The sequence below is a fragment of the Gambusia affinis genome, linkage group LG12 (genome assembly GCF_019740435.1).
Source record: "Gambusia affinis linkage group LG12, SWU_Gaff_1.0, whole genome shotgun sequence".
NCBI lineage: Eukaryota > Metazoa > Chordata > Actinopteri > Cyprinodontiformes > Poeciliidae > Gambusia > Gambusia affinis.
The window spans coordinates 17,119,841-17,133,354 of record NC_057879.1 but is presented as its reverse complement, the minus strand read 5'-3'; the positions used below and the strand labels follow the sequence as shown (position 1 = coordinate 17,133,354).

The window sequence follows — 13,514 nt, the reverse complement described above, 5'->3', positions numbered from 1 at the left end:
AAGATCCGGAGGTTCTATGGATACCACGGGATTTACAAGGAAAGGCTCCCCTAGTGGAGCACAATGTACACTTGGATATACTCAAATTTGTGAATAGATTGATTATACAAGGACTATACAACCACTCATATGATGCCGTAGGGAACTACAGAAAGGTCTTCTGGTCTGCTGATGCAGAGGGGGAAAAAAAAACCTAATGCTCCTCTTGAAGTAAGGATGGCCGGGCATCCTTTCCAACACTCTAGAGCGGCGGTTTTCAAAGTGTGAGGCGCGCCTCCCCTGGGGGGCGCCAGAGCACTTTAGGGAGAGCGTAGGAAAAAAAAAGCGGAAAAGCTATCTGCTTGCTGTCTACTGATGTGAGAGAAACGTCTTTTACGCACACGATCAACTCTGTGGATTTAGGAAAAAGTTGGTACTGTGGGGTGCGCATGTGGAGCGGGGATCAGTGGAAATGTTTCCCACCTTAGAGGATGTTTTGGCCAGTGATGTCAGTAACGTTACTGACGTCGGACCACTTTTTTCAGTAATGAGTAATCTAACGCGTTGCTATTTCAAATCCAGTAGTCAGACTACAGTTACTTATCAAAATCATTTTTGCGTTACTGCGTTACTATCTTCTTTTGTTATTTAATCGTATTTCCTCTACTCGTCTTGTCGAGTGACCGACGTCTCTATGCAACAGAAATGTTAAAAATGGGGGGAGATGCGCATTTTGTTGGTGGAAAAACTGGAACTATTTTCAGTTTCTGTCGCCAAGTCCGATTATTATAAGCGGCTTTGGGCTTCATCTTTTAAAAGTCGCTTGCAAATTTAATGAGTGGCGGGTTGCGCCTTTTTGAGCTCGTTTTTGAACGTGAAGTTGCTCATTTGGGCTTGGAAATAAGCAGAGACTCATAATAAATCCCAGAATTTGTCCGTCATTAAGGTAGTTTTAGTCAGTCTCTCCTTGTTCATCATTTCCAGGATGATCCGTCCCGCTGTGTCTTTGTTAATGTCAACTTAATTTATTACCTCTCAATGACGTCGAGCTTCGCGTTGCGCTCCAGAAAACTGCAAACATCGAGACCAATATGAACAGCGCAATAAACGTGAAAACAGCCACGAATAAACGTGTCCGTAGTTGGCAATAGTTATAATGGCAAGTTAGCACCGTTATAATTATTAATATTACGGTAAGTGTCACAAATCTGTGCAGCCATCTGAGCTGTGGAGCTGCAGGAGGAGCTCTGTGCGCTGCGACATCAAACTCAGGGGCGTAACGCAGAATCTGGAGGCTGGGGGGAGGGGGGCTTTAAAATCCTTCTTAGAGTTTTCCAGACAACAGTGGACCACACAAATTACTCATGTTTTTTATTTATTTTTTTGTACAATCTCCTCTTCAGTTCAACCTTATCAGTGGAGACACATTGTTGATGTTACCATTATAAAATAGCTTACAATTAAGTTTTGGCAAAGCTCAATGTGATTTTCACAGGAGGCAGAGCGTTGTTGTTAGCAGCTGCTGAAAGTAACTAAAAAGTTACTTTTAGTGTAACTTAGTTACTTTCCAAATCAAGTAGTCAGTAATATAACTAATTTACTTTTTCAAGGAGTAATCAGTAGTCCGATTAAAGTTACTTTTTCAAAGTAACTATGCCATCACTGGTTTTGGCCAGAGCGGGGCTGAACCTCCGCCCCCCTTCACGGGGGTGGGGGGGGGGGGGCGCAGCAGGCATTGTGCTCCTTGGAGGGGGGCTCACCCTTTCATACTTTGAAAACCCCTGCTCTAGAGTAAGATTTTCAAAGGAGACTGGGAAGTGTGATCCCTCAATAGGAATATGAGCTGTAAATTCAAAGACTTCACCATTTGGTTTCCTTGGTCTGTTCAGGAGCCTCCCTCACCATCTGAGCCAATTCATTATCAGGTTGTTATCAGTTAAGATGATCAATGTTTGACCATAAGTACCAAGTCCCATTGTGGAATATCTTGTGTATAGTGTTAAAATACCACTTGGGTTCAGAACAGCTAAGCAATTTCTTCCAATTACGCACTTCTAGGTGATTCCATCATCACCCAAAACAGCATAAAAATCTACTAGGAACACATCAAAGTTTTGTTATAGTATCCTGTCTAATATCTCTCCAAAGGTGAAACTCCAGAGTCCAAGCTGTGTGCAGAGATGTACATTATCCAGATCTTATTACTCTGCATCACACCAACTCCAAGTTTTTTCCCTCCAATGAAGTGGGATTTCGTGTTCCAAAAGTTGCATAACAAAACCATAAATCAGAGGGCTCAGAATTGTAATTTCTATAATGTAGATCTCTAATTTAAGACCAGTCCTCACCTGGAACGTCACCTTGATTTCTCTGGTGCTGGGGACTAGGTGTAGTGGGCTATCTATTGTCTTGTTGACACCAGGGGCCAATGCTTGACAACCAGGTGCACGTTATTGAGGAGCAAGCTTTGGTAATAATTATTTTATCAAGTTCTTATATCTTTGAATCTTTGATCTATTGATAATGTTTTACTGTCATCACAATTTATCTAGAATTATTAAAAATGTAAATATTTGGGGCAAATCCATTTCTTGTAATGAATCACACTTACACTTAAATCCATGAATACTTTCTGTTGTGATCCAAATCACGTAGACAAATTACATAGATGTTATCTGCAGTAGCATTTAAAACATTTCATTTGGTTTACAGTATAAAAAAGTTAATTGATCTCAATAAATTAGTAGGTGAGATTGGTTACAAGAGGAAACAAAATACAAATTGGTAGATGTCCAGGTTTTATCCCATTAGTAGATTATTTCACACTCATAAATAGATCTATGCCTCATTGACTCAGTCTGATGGCTTGTTTTGTGGGTGTATCTATTCATAACAACATTAAGTGTACAAGTATTCTTTGTCAGCTTCTGTTTTACCTTCCACAAGCACTTTACAGGATGTCTTGTCATCTGTAGCATCGCAGGTATACATGTCTTCATCACCAGAATCCACGTCATTGATGGTGAGCTTTCGGTACACATCTTCACCTTTGATCTCATACTTTTTGCTGGCTTTGATCTCCATCTTGTTCTTGAACCACTTCACTTTTGCACTGGCACGTGACACTTGGCATTCAAGATGAGCACGGTGCTTATACATCGCTATCTTATCCCTGAGTTTCTTCACAAACTTGACAGGCAGTTCTATAGTAACATGAACATGGCGTGATTGTAGACTAGCAATTGTGTCTCAAAAAAGGCCTATCAGTGCAAAAGGTCTTATTACAGCTCTCGCTAAGGCACATGATAGGAAGGCCATTGCTCAATAATTCTGCCAAGGCCAGAGAAAGCAGAGGTAGGTATTATGGCAATGGAACACAAAAGCAAAGCTATAACATAAAAATGCCAGATAAGATCCACAAATTGATGCAGCTCAATGTAACTTTGACTGTTTCCCACAATTTACATTGAAACTGAATAGATTTTGTATATGCAATGTGATTATTGGCAGCAAAAAGTCAAAATTACTGGGTAATCACACAATTGCCTACATCAAATCATAAAACTAGTTATGCCAAAATGTCAGGCTAATTTCTTGATGTATAAAAAAACAAGTTTGACTCTCAATAAAAAGTATTTGTGGTGCCATCAGGCCTCAATGAGGAATAAAAACCTGAATGCAATTTGCAATTGGATAGTTGATACTATCAAATTAAAAGCAGTCAGAATGATGCAATGTGTTTCTTATTTTTAGATAAATATGCATTTAGTAGATATGTGAAGATTTAATCTTAATATTGTATGTGGCATAAGATAAGATTATGAAAATTATGAGAATTGCAGTTGTCAGTGTGTAGATTTAGATGAAGTATCGCTTACAATATGCAAACAGGTATGGTATTCACTCTAGCAGTTTTGATCCAGTGGGTACGGTTAATCCAATTGCAAAACTATGAAAGGTTATTGACTTCATGCCATTCTCCATTAAGCATTTGAAAAATTAATAAACATTCAAAAAACAACTACTTACCTTTCACTTTAAGTTTTGCAGCTGAAGATGCTTTTTCAGCTGTAAATCTAATTTCACCCATGTCTTCAGGAGTTACAGATTTAAACAGCAGTACATATGTTCTGCCTGGAATAGGATAAAACATCTCAAATAAAAACATAAAAGTTCTAATCATTTTAAGCTTTTTAAAATCCTTACCCTCTTGTCTTATCTTGACATTTTCGCTGGCTTTAATTTTAGCATTTCCTTTGAACCACTGGTACTCCACGTCATCATGAGAGATTTCACAGATAAACGAAGCACTCTCCTTCTCCACCGCTTCCACATCTTCTAGCTTCTTAACAATCTTGATATCTCTTGCTACAGAAACCAAATTGGGAATGTATTTCGTTAGAACAATGAAATACACTTTGATTGATATAACTAATTTGACTGGTTTAATAAATTTGCAGGTAATTAATCACCATGCACAGTGAGCTTAGCAGAGGTGTTATCATCAGCTGTGCGACAGATGTAAGTGCCTCCATCTTCAGGCGTGCATTTGTTGATAACTAATGAGCGCTTTTGGCCAAAGGAATGAATAGCAATGTTCTTTGTTGGCTTCAGTTCAACATCATCCTGCAGAATTGTTGTTTTCAAAATGTTATTAATATTATTTTTGAATAGTGTAACTTTATTTTGCTTATATAAATGAACAAGTAACTTTTCACCTTGAACCATTTAACTTCTGCGTTGTTCCTAGACACTTCACATTCAAATGTTGCCTTTTCCTTCTCGGGAACATTGATGTCCATAATGGGTTTGGAGATCATAGCAAGAGGTTCTGTATGATTAGTACACTTAAGTCAAAAAATGGCAATGCTCAGACAATTCCCCAGAAGAACAAATAATCAGCAGAATTTACCTGTGACAATCAGTTTGCTTGAGGTATGGACTCCCTCTGCTTGAAAGGAAATAGTCCCAGCATCCTCTCTCTTCAGATTGGAAAGTGTCAGGACATGCTTTTTTCCTGCGGTTGTGATGCGGCAGTTTGCCCCTGACTTTAACTTGGCCCCATCTCTGGTCCACGAGCCTTCAACATCAGCTTGACTCAGCTCCACTTCAAGAGTCACTGTCTCTGTTTCATGAGCTTTTGTTTCTCTTAGAGCTTTTATTACCTGGATCTTCTTCACTGAAGGGGAAAACAGCATTTAGTGATCATCATACAGTGAGAACGTGAAAAAAGTTGGAGAATAATAGAAACAGTTTTTGATAAACTTTACTGCATTTGTGTTGTTAGGTCTTTTTGTCAAATGTCTTTGATAAACAAAGTTACTTTAAGAGATTTGAAGCACAGGCAAAGCGTGAGTCTTGATTTATTTTTCATGATTTTTAGCTTTAACTCTGACATACTAGAGCTGAATGACTTGTCACACTGACTTTTGGAATATTTACTACATTTACCATGCCTTAAAATAGTTTCTTCATAACTCAACTGCTTCTGAATTGTTGGCGAAAGTTGAATCTAGAGAGTGTTTGTCAAAATGCAGCAGGCATTTCCTTTGAAGCAATCTTGGTTGACAAAAGAAGAATGTTTCAAGCACCACTCTCTTTAATAAGAACCATCTGCCCTGCTAATTCAGTCAGAATGACAAATGATATGTCCTTTTATAACACTTTCCCCTGAGTAGATTGTAAGATTATTGAAGAATGAGAAGGTGATTTTGTGTAAGGTCAGAAGCACAGTGCATTTTTTAATACCAATCAATATTTCTTCTGATCATTCTACATAGCAACATGGCCTAAATATAAATCACCACCAGAACAGCTGAAACTGTAAAACTAAATTGCTGTCAATCAGAAAATATTTGCTAAGCAATCCTCTGTATACAAAATAGGGAAAAGCATTCTGTTATTGTGGTTCAAGAGTTGTAAGGTATATTGTATTAGTTTCTCCAAAAACATTATTAGGGATTATTCTTACTCTCAACAGTGAGTTTTGCTTGAGTCTTGTCATCCAGAGTCTCACAAGAGTATATCCCGCGGTCAGAATAAGTTACTCTCTTGAAAATTAGAGCCTGCTTTGCTCCTTCCACTCGGATCTCTATGTTTCCTGCGGGCTGCACAACAACACTGTTCTTCATCCACTTGACTTCATCTGAAGGCTTACTCAGCTCTACTTCCAGTTTTACTTCATCCTGTTCTTCCACTGTCATATTTTCCAGCTTTTTCTTAAAAGTGACAGGTTCACCTGGGAAAAGCAGATGTGGTGATTTACACAAATTTTGTATTTTTTGGAAATTGAAAATTAACAAAACTAAAAATAACCGCTATTGCAGAAAACATTTCCAAGCTTACGCTGAACTTGAAGAGTTGCTTTGCAGCTTTTGCCTTCTGCATCAACACTAACTTCTCCTGCATCTTTCTGTGTGACTGAGGTGATGGTTAGTACAAAGCTACCACCTCCATGCTCAGGTTTGTACTTGGGCCCAGCACTGATGGGTATATTGTTGTGGAACCACCGAACATTGGAGTCAGCCGGAGTGACTACACATTTGAAAATGGCATCCTTTCCCTCCATTGCGGCGACGTTGTTCAGTTTAGTGGTCAACCTCACGAGTCTTGGTGCTGAAAAGAACGAAGCCAGTTTTTAAGATGCAATCAGGTGTTTTCACTAACAGGTGTACACTGACTATAAAAACACATTATGACATAAGAAACAGATTCTACAGCCCCATTTATAAAAACACAAAGTTTGCAAAAAATGAAAAATAGGTGAAAATGAAATACCTTTCTTTGTATTTAGGTCAATGAAATAACAAGAGGTGCAAGAACGGTACAGACCTGCTGACGTTAGTAAATATTAAGGTCCAAGACTCTGTTCTAGTCTTATTCACAAAACAACATAACTCTTTAAACACACATTGGATGCTTTTATGTGTTTTATGGTTGACAAATGTCCCTAAAATCCATTCAAGGTTCTCATTTATGGCTCGAATATTTTGGCACAGTTGTAAAGAGTGCAAGTGTATATGCAAATTTTCAGATTTAATTACCTTTAGAAGTTACTTTAGCAGAGGTCTTGTCATTTTTACACACACAGCTGTATTCCCCTTCATCTTCTTTCGTGACTGCTGTTACAGTGAGGATCCTTTTAGCTCCATCTGTTCTGACACAGTGCCGGTTTCCAGGTTTAATTTCACGGCCCTGGTGTTGCCAGAGAACATCCCCTGAGGCCTGATTTAGCTCACAAATTAGGCTGAGTGTTCCTCCTAACTCCACCGTAGCAGCTTTCAAAGGAACAACAAACTTCAAAGCTGAATCTGAAATGAAAGCATGGAGTAGCAGGGGAAAAGAAAATTAAACATTTGCAGAAGCAGATGTGGAAGTAGTTTTATTTGACCTACCTTTAACCTGAACTTTGAATTCCACTTTGTCATTTGGAGTTTGACAGGAGTACGTTCCGCTGTCTTTGGTCTCTGCTGATTTCAGTGTCAAAGTGCGAGAAAGCTCATCTTTTTGTATTTCACACTTGCTGCTCTCCTTTATCTCCACGCCATCTTTGAACCACTTCACATTGCCACCTTCTGTGGTCACTTCAGCCGTTAAAACAACTTTTTCACTTGCTTCAACAATAAATGTATCCTTGGTAGGCTTCTTAAACTTCACAGCTATGTCTACAGGACACAATTTTTTAAGTGTTTTGTTGTAGAACATAATCTCTTCAGTTAAAACTTTAAGTTTATTTGTAATATACTGGTACCTGTCAATTGCAGCTTGAATACCAATTTATCACTTCCAGCTTCACAGGTATATTCTCCAGCATCTTTCTTCTCCATTCTGTCTATGACCAGCTCACGGGTCTTGCCCTTTGATTCCATGTGGATCCCCTTGCTCGAAGTGAGAACCTTTCCATCTTTGAACCATTTCACCTCCATTATGGAGTCTAAAACTTCACAACTTAGAGTGGCTTTCTGAGAGAGAGCAGCTTTCACTTCTCTCTGAACTGATTCCTTGCTAGAGAAGCCAGTTGTAGTTTCTAAAGAACAAATGAAATATGTGTCATAAACATTTCAGTTCATCTGAAAATGCTTTAACATACGTTTTTATTTTTCAGCTGGAAACACATGAAGAATCCAGCTGGGGACCAGTATAGGACAACTTTTCAGCTTAGTTGACCTTGACTAGTAGTTAGCTGGAAAGTCAAAAATGTAATCTTTTTTCAATCTTTTTTCAATATAACATACATAATCTCTGTTACTGAGCAAAGAAGATTCAGAGTTAAGCATTTTAGAATAAGTGTGTCAGATGAAGTACAAAGATGTAAGAGGCTATATGACAGGAAACTGTATTTTCTATGACATGTCTGCAACTCACATCAAAGTGAGTTGACTTGTTGGTCAACCCACATATCAACTCACTTTTACTCACTTTTTCTAAAAGTCAGAGAGAGTGAAATTTTCAGCGTGTAATAGGAAGGCTGAATGAGATAGTCATTACACTGATTAATCCATCTGAACTATCAAGCTCTGTATGTCGTGGAAAACGCTGCATTTGGAAATGTTGGGAGCCTTTGGAGAACCTCACAGTTAGAGTAATGATGTACGTTCTGTTGAAATATACAAGTACACAACGTTTTGCAAAGCTAGTGTGCTAACCACACTAATTGCTAATGCTAGACTTTATTTTTATACATTTTTTTTCTTTGAAGCAGTAAAGCACTGTTTCAGGGTGACTGCTCAGAAATAGAGCAGTCACAAAACACGATTTGCATTGCGTACTGTAAACAAACTTTTTACTTGTTCATATAGACTTTTTCACACTTGTTTATGCTGACTCAGTCCATTTTGGAAGTTGCTTACTTTATGTTCTTCTCTGTCTTTTATTCTGAACCCTTCAAAAAAACTGCTAACAAAAGGTCCAAGAAATAGAATCTTTGAGAAAAGCAAAGCTGTGAAATAAATCCAGTATAATGGTTTATGCCTACAACAGAAAGAAGTATTGTTTTCTTTTCTCCTACCTGCCACAAGAATCTTAAAAGCCAGCTTCTCAGTCCCGGCCTCACAGATGTACTCTCCAGCATCCTTCCTCTCTACACTGTCAATCATCAGCTGGCGACACTTGCCCTTTGACTCTGTATGTATGGTTTTGCTGGATTTCAGCAGCTTACCATCCTTGTACCATTTCACCTCTGTCTTTGCATCAGCAACTTCACAGCTCAGAGAGGCATTCTGCGACAGAGTGGCTTTCACCTCCTTTTGGACAGACTCCTTGTTGAAGAAGACTGACTTAAGCTGGGTCTCTGTAAAAATAATAATAGAAAACATCTTGAAGCTGCAACATAGGTATAAGAAACTTTGGTGTATAAAAAAACGGCTTACCTTCAACATACAACTTAAAGGCCAGCTTTTCTGACCCAGCCTCACAAATATACTCTCCTGCATCTTTTCTTTCCACGCTTTCAATCACCAGCTGGCGAATCTTGCCTTTTGATTCAGTGTGGATTGTTTTGGATGAAGTGAGCGGCTTGCCGTCTTTGTACCATTTCACCTCTGTCTTGCTGTCAGCAACCTCACAACTCAGAGTGGCCTTCTGGGAAAGAGTGGCTTTCACTTCTTTCTGCACAGAATCCTTTTTGTAGAAGGCAGACTGGGCCTGCACGTCTGTGTGAAGTAGGAATATATGACTTTGTTATTAATAATCTACTTTTTAGTATCATTGCCTTCAGTTTCTGTAAAATATCATCTTCCATCTACGTGTCAGTTTAGCTCTGGAACCTACCTTCAACTTGGAGTTTGAAGGAAAGCTTTTCCGCACCTGCCTCACAGATGTACTCTCCAGCATCTTTCTTCTCCAGGCTCTCTATCACAACCTGCCGAATTCTGCCTTTTGACTCTGTATGTACTGTCTTACTAGAAGTGAGCAGCTTGCCATCTTTGTACCATTTAACCTCTGTCTTGGTATCAGACACCTCACAGCTAATCGTAGCTTTCTGAGACACAGTGGCTTTGACATCCTTCGGGACCGACTCCTTGTTGAAGAAGGCAGACTGGGCGTCTGATTAAACAGTCATGAAAGAAAACATATCAGTAACTTCTCTTTAACAGTCTGATTTATATGTGCCAAACATTTTTACCTGCCACATCGATCTTAAAACTCATCTTTTCAGACGCAGCCTCACAGGTGTATTCTCCTGCATCTTTCTTCTCCACGCTGTCAATCACCAGCTGGCGGCTCTTGCCTTTTGATTCAGTTTGAACCGTTTTGCTGGAAGTCAGGAGTTTGCCATCTTTGTACCATTTCACCTCTGTCTTCATGTCCGCTACCTCACAGCTGAGGGTGGTTTTCTGTGAGAGAGTGGCTTTCACCTCCCTCTGTACTAACTCCTTGTTGCAGAAAGCAGACATAGCCTCTGAAAGTAAAGCCAATAAAAAAATACAGTATTGGTATGAATAATAAATACAATTTCAAAAGAGTAAAAACTCTTTTGAGTTAAAACTGAACGGTTCTTCGTTTTTAACATCAAAAAACGAAGACCTTTAGAGCATCATTACATGAAACCAGTAAGACCTAATTCTCATCCAACATCTGTGTGGAACTAAAAATATTTTAAAAAAGGAAACAATTGTAGGCAATGTAATGATTGCCCACTGGGTCCTTTTGAATGGAAGGGAGCGAAGGTGGGAAGGAAAAAAGGAAGGAAGGAAGAGAGGGAGGGAAGGAAGAAAGAAAGAGAATGAACAAAAGAAATAAAGAAGGGAGGACAGAAAGAAAGAAAGAAAGAAAGAAAGAGTTAAAGAAAGAAAGAAGGGAAGGAAGGAAGGAAGAGATTAGGGGTCAGCAAACAACTGATTAGGACAACTTCAATGATAACCACATTTCAAAGTAACTAGTCCAGCCTTCCTACCTGATACAGTTATCTTGAAGACCAGTTTATCCCCTCCAGCTTCACAGGTATACTCTCCAGCATCAGTCTTCTCGATGTTTTCTATCACCAGCTGACGGGTGCTCCCCTTGGCCTCCAAGCATATTCTCTTACTTGACTGCAGCAACTTTCCATCTTTGTACCATTTCACCTCCGTCTTAGTGTCTGACACATCACAGCTAAGTGTTGATTTCTGGCTGAGGACGGCTTTGACATCCCTCTGAACTGACTCTTTATTGGAGAATGCAGCTACTGCTTGGGTTTCTGAGAATAAAAACAAAATTATCTCAAATTTAAAGCACCTGCATGACAACAGTTTACATCATGTTACAAGCAGAAATATGGGTTTTACCTTTTATCTTGACATGGAATGTGACTTTATCAGCTGCTGTCTCACAAGAATAATATCCTTCATCATTTTTCTTGGCACTTTTAATGATAAGTTTCCTTTGGGTCCCTTTGGAGATGATAGTTGTTCTTTGGTCCTCACTAATTTCAACTTTATCTTTTTTCCATACAACAGCAGCACTTGCAGAAGACACCTCACAGGTCAGCTCAAGATCTCCTTTAAGGGATGATGACAATCCCATGGGGCCTCTGGCTTTATTGAGAAATTTAGCAGGCTCATCTAAGCAGAAGTAGAATAAAACCAAATTAATTCCAGTAATTGTAGTCAATAGTTACCAAAACAAAGCTTTTAACCTAGGATGTATAACCATTTTAAAGTTCTAATTCACTTACCTTTCAGTGTCAGTTGAATTGACATCCTATCCTCAGATAAGACACACTCATAAAGACCCACATCTTCCTCTGTCACATTGTGAACCATCAGGATTCTCTTACGATCTCTTATAATGGATTCATACTTCTTCCCCATTTTCACCTCTCGCTCATTCTTCATCCAAGCCACCTGAAGAACCAAACAGTCCAGTTTACCAAAACACATTAACTAATTTTAAGATCCCTAACAGCACTCCCAAAAACACTGAATTAGCCTTATCTTCCCCTTAGCACTGACCAGAATCCATAAAGGCATTAACACAGCATAAAGTCACCACCTCATATAGCGTTCTGTATGCTGGCTAATAATGTGATGACACATTTTTTCACCTGAGCTTGTTGGTCTCTAGTACTGCACCTTCAGATTTAGCCTCTTGGCTGCTTCATGTTTTCCTTAGCCAACCTATTGGCTCAGAAGGCCATGCCTTGGTAAGTTTGCAGTTGTGGCTTTCTATTTTCAAATAATGAACTTGAAGAGCACTGAATGAAATGTAAAAAACAAAGGCTATTGTTTACTAGCCCAATCCTGCTTTAAGCTTCCTGCCTGGTGTGTTCCTTGGTCTTCATAAAGCTGTTAGAAGCCTTCACTAAGAAGCTGTATATACAGGGAATTATTGGTAAGCTCTTTTATACGAACTAGTTGACTTCTGACGGATATTGGTTGCACTGGATTTTATTTTAGGGTATCATCGAAAAGGGGGCTGATTACATTTGCACACCAGATCTTTCAGAGTTTTAGTTCTCCAAAATTTTTCTAATTTCACAGTCATGTTCTGGGTTCTGTTGGCTTCATGACTAAATCTGAAAAGGCCTGAGGAGGAAATGCAAGGCTCTGTAAGAGGATACATTACTTTCTTCAACATGATTTATCTTTTAAATATAAAAATGGCCAAAGTGGTGAAAATAAGAAGTTTTGCACACAAACCTGAGTTTCATAGTCTGACACTTCAGCACTCAGTTGAGCCGTCTCTTGGACGCTGCAGGTCACAACCTCTGGATGGTCGAATTTGTTGGTGAACCTGATAGGGGGTGCTATAACACATTTTTGTACTTGAAATGCATGACTGACTAAAAAATAAAGCTTGAGAAAACATATTACTCTTATAAAAGATAAGTGCAGAAAATAATATTTTTTTGAAATGACATACCCTTCACAGATAGGATGCAACTGCTCTGAGAACCTCCACCCACAAACTTGATTTCGGTTCCATTCATTTCCATGGTCACAACTCGAATGAGCAATGTGTGAATGTTCTTAGATTTGGTGATAAGATATTCTGATCCACTCCGAAGGAGGCGTCCATTTAGGGACCAGAAGCCTGAACAAACAGCCGACAGCTCCACAGAGATGGAGAATTCCTCTCCAGAGACTGCAGAGCTGTTCATCAGGCCCTTCCTGATTTCTGCAGTGGGTTCTGGATAACAAAGACAAACAAAGTATTTTTAAAAAGCAAAACACAGAAAATCGATGCTTTTCAAAAAATATAAAAGACTTACCAAGGTAAAAGCTGCCAGGTACTTCCAGAAAGGGACTCTGACCAAAGTCATTTGTGGCAGAAATTCGGAACTGGTAGCTGGCTTCCTCTGCAAAACTACTTATGGTGATCTCTGTGGTTGTGAGGATTTCTCCAGCATTGCATCTCTGCCAGGTAGAAGCACCAACCTTCCTCCTCTCCACGATGTATCCTTTAATGGGTACGGGACGGTCACTGTCAGGGGGAGACCAATGAATGGTGATGGATGAGTCAGTCTTGTTCTGCACCACAGCATCGACTGGGGGATCAGGGGGATGCTTCCTGGGAGCTACAGTGGGGAAAACAAAAGTTGAAGATGTTCCTTTAAC

At 39.3% G+C, this 13,514-nt stretch overlaps 1 protein-coding gene across 29 annotated transcripts in view; it reads right to left on the bottom strand.

Annotated features, from left to right (window-relative positions):
- obscnb (obscurin, cytoskeletal calmodulin and titin-interacting RhoGEF b) overlaps positions 1 to 13,514 on the bottom strand; it is a 57,836-nt gene that overhangs the window by 36,470 nt on the left and 7,852 nt on the right. For 27 of the 29 annotated variants that reach the window (XM_044135372.1, XM_044135379.1, XM_044135376.1 and 24 more), the window contains exons 5-25: positions 13,169 to 13,474; positions 12,820 to 13,086; positions 12,597 to 12,703; positions 11,633 to 11,801; positions 11,244 to 11,519; positions 10,874 to 11,155; positions 10,103 to 10,378; positions 9,748 to 10,023; positions 9,348 to 9,629; positions 8,987 to 9,268; positions 7,730 to 8,005; positions 7,374 to 7,643; positions 7,023 to 7,289; positions 6,325 to 6,594; positions 5,951 to 6,217; positions 4,892 to 5,158; positions 4,698 to 4,810; positions 4,452 to 4,605; positions 4,186 to 4,347; positions 4,009 to 4,113; positions 2,916 to 3,182 (exon numbers count right to left, since the gene is read on the bottom strand). In XM_044135372.1, the coding sequence (XP_043991307.1) occupies positions 2,916 to 3,182; positions 4,009 to 4,113; positions 4,186 to 4,347; positions 4,452 to 4,605; positions 4,698 to 4,810; positions 4,892 to 5,158; positions 5,951 to 6,217; positions 6,325 to 6,594; positions 7,023 to 7,289; positions 7,374 to 7,643; positions 7,730 to 8,005; positions 8,987 to 9,268; positions 9,348 to 9,629; positions 9,748 to 10,023; positions 10,103 to 10,378; positions 10,874 to 11,155; positions 11,244 to 11,519; positions 11,633 to 11,801; positions 12,597 to 12,703; positions 12,820 to 13,086; positions 13,169 to 13,474 (4,941 nt within the window). The remainder of the gene's footprint in view (positions 1 to 2,915; positions 3,183 to 4,008; positions 4,114 to 4,185; positions 4,348 to 4,451; positions 4,606 to 4,697; positions 4,811 to 4,891; positions 5,159 to 5,950; positions 6,218 to 6,324; positions 6,595 to 7,022; positions 7,290 to 7,373; positions 7,644 to 7,729; positions 8,006 to 8,986; positions 9,269 to 9,347; positions 9,630 to 9,747; positions 10,024 to 10,102; positions 10,379 to 10,873; positions 11,156 to 11,243; positions 11,520 to 11,632; positions 11,802 to 12,596; positions 12,704 to 12,819; positions 13,087 to 13,168; positions 13,475 to 13,514) is intronic. The other 2 variants (XM_044135377.1, XM_044135378.1) reach the window with 2 other exon arrangements.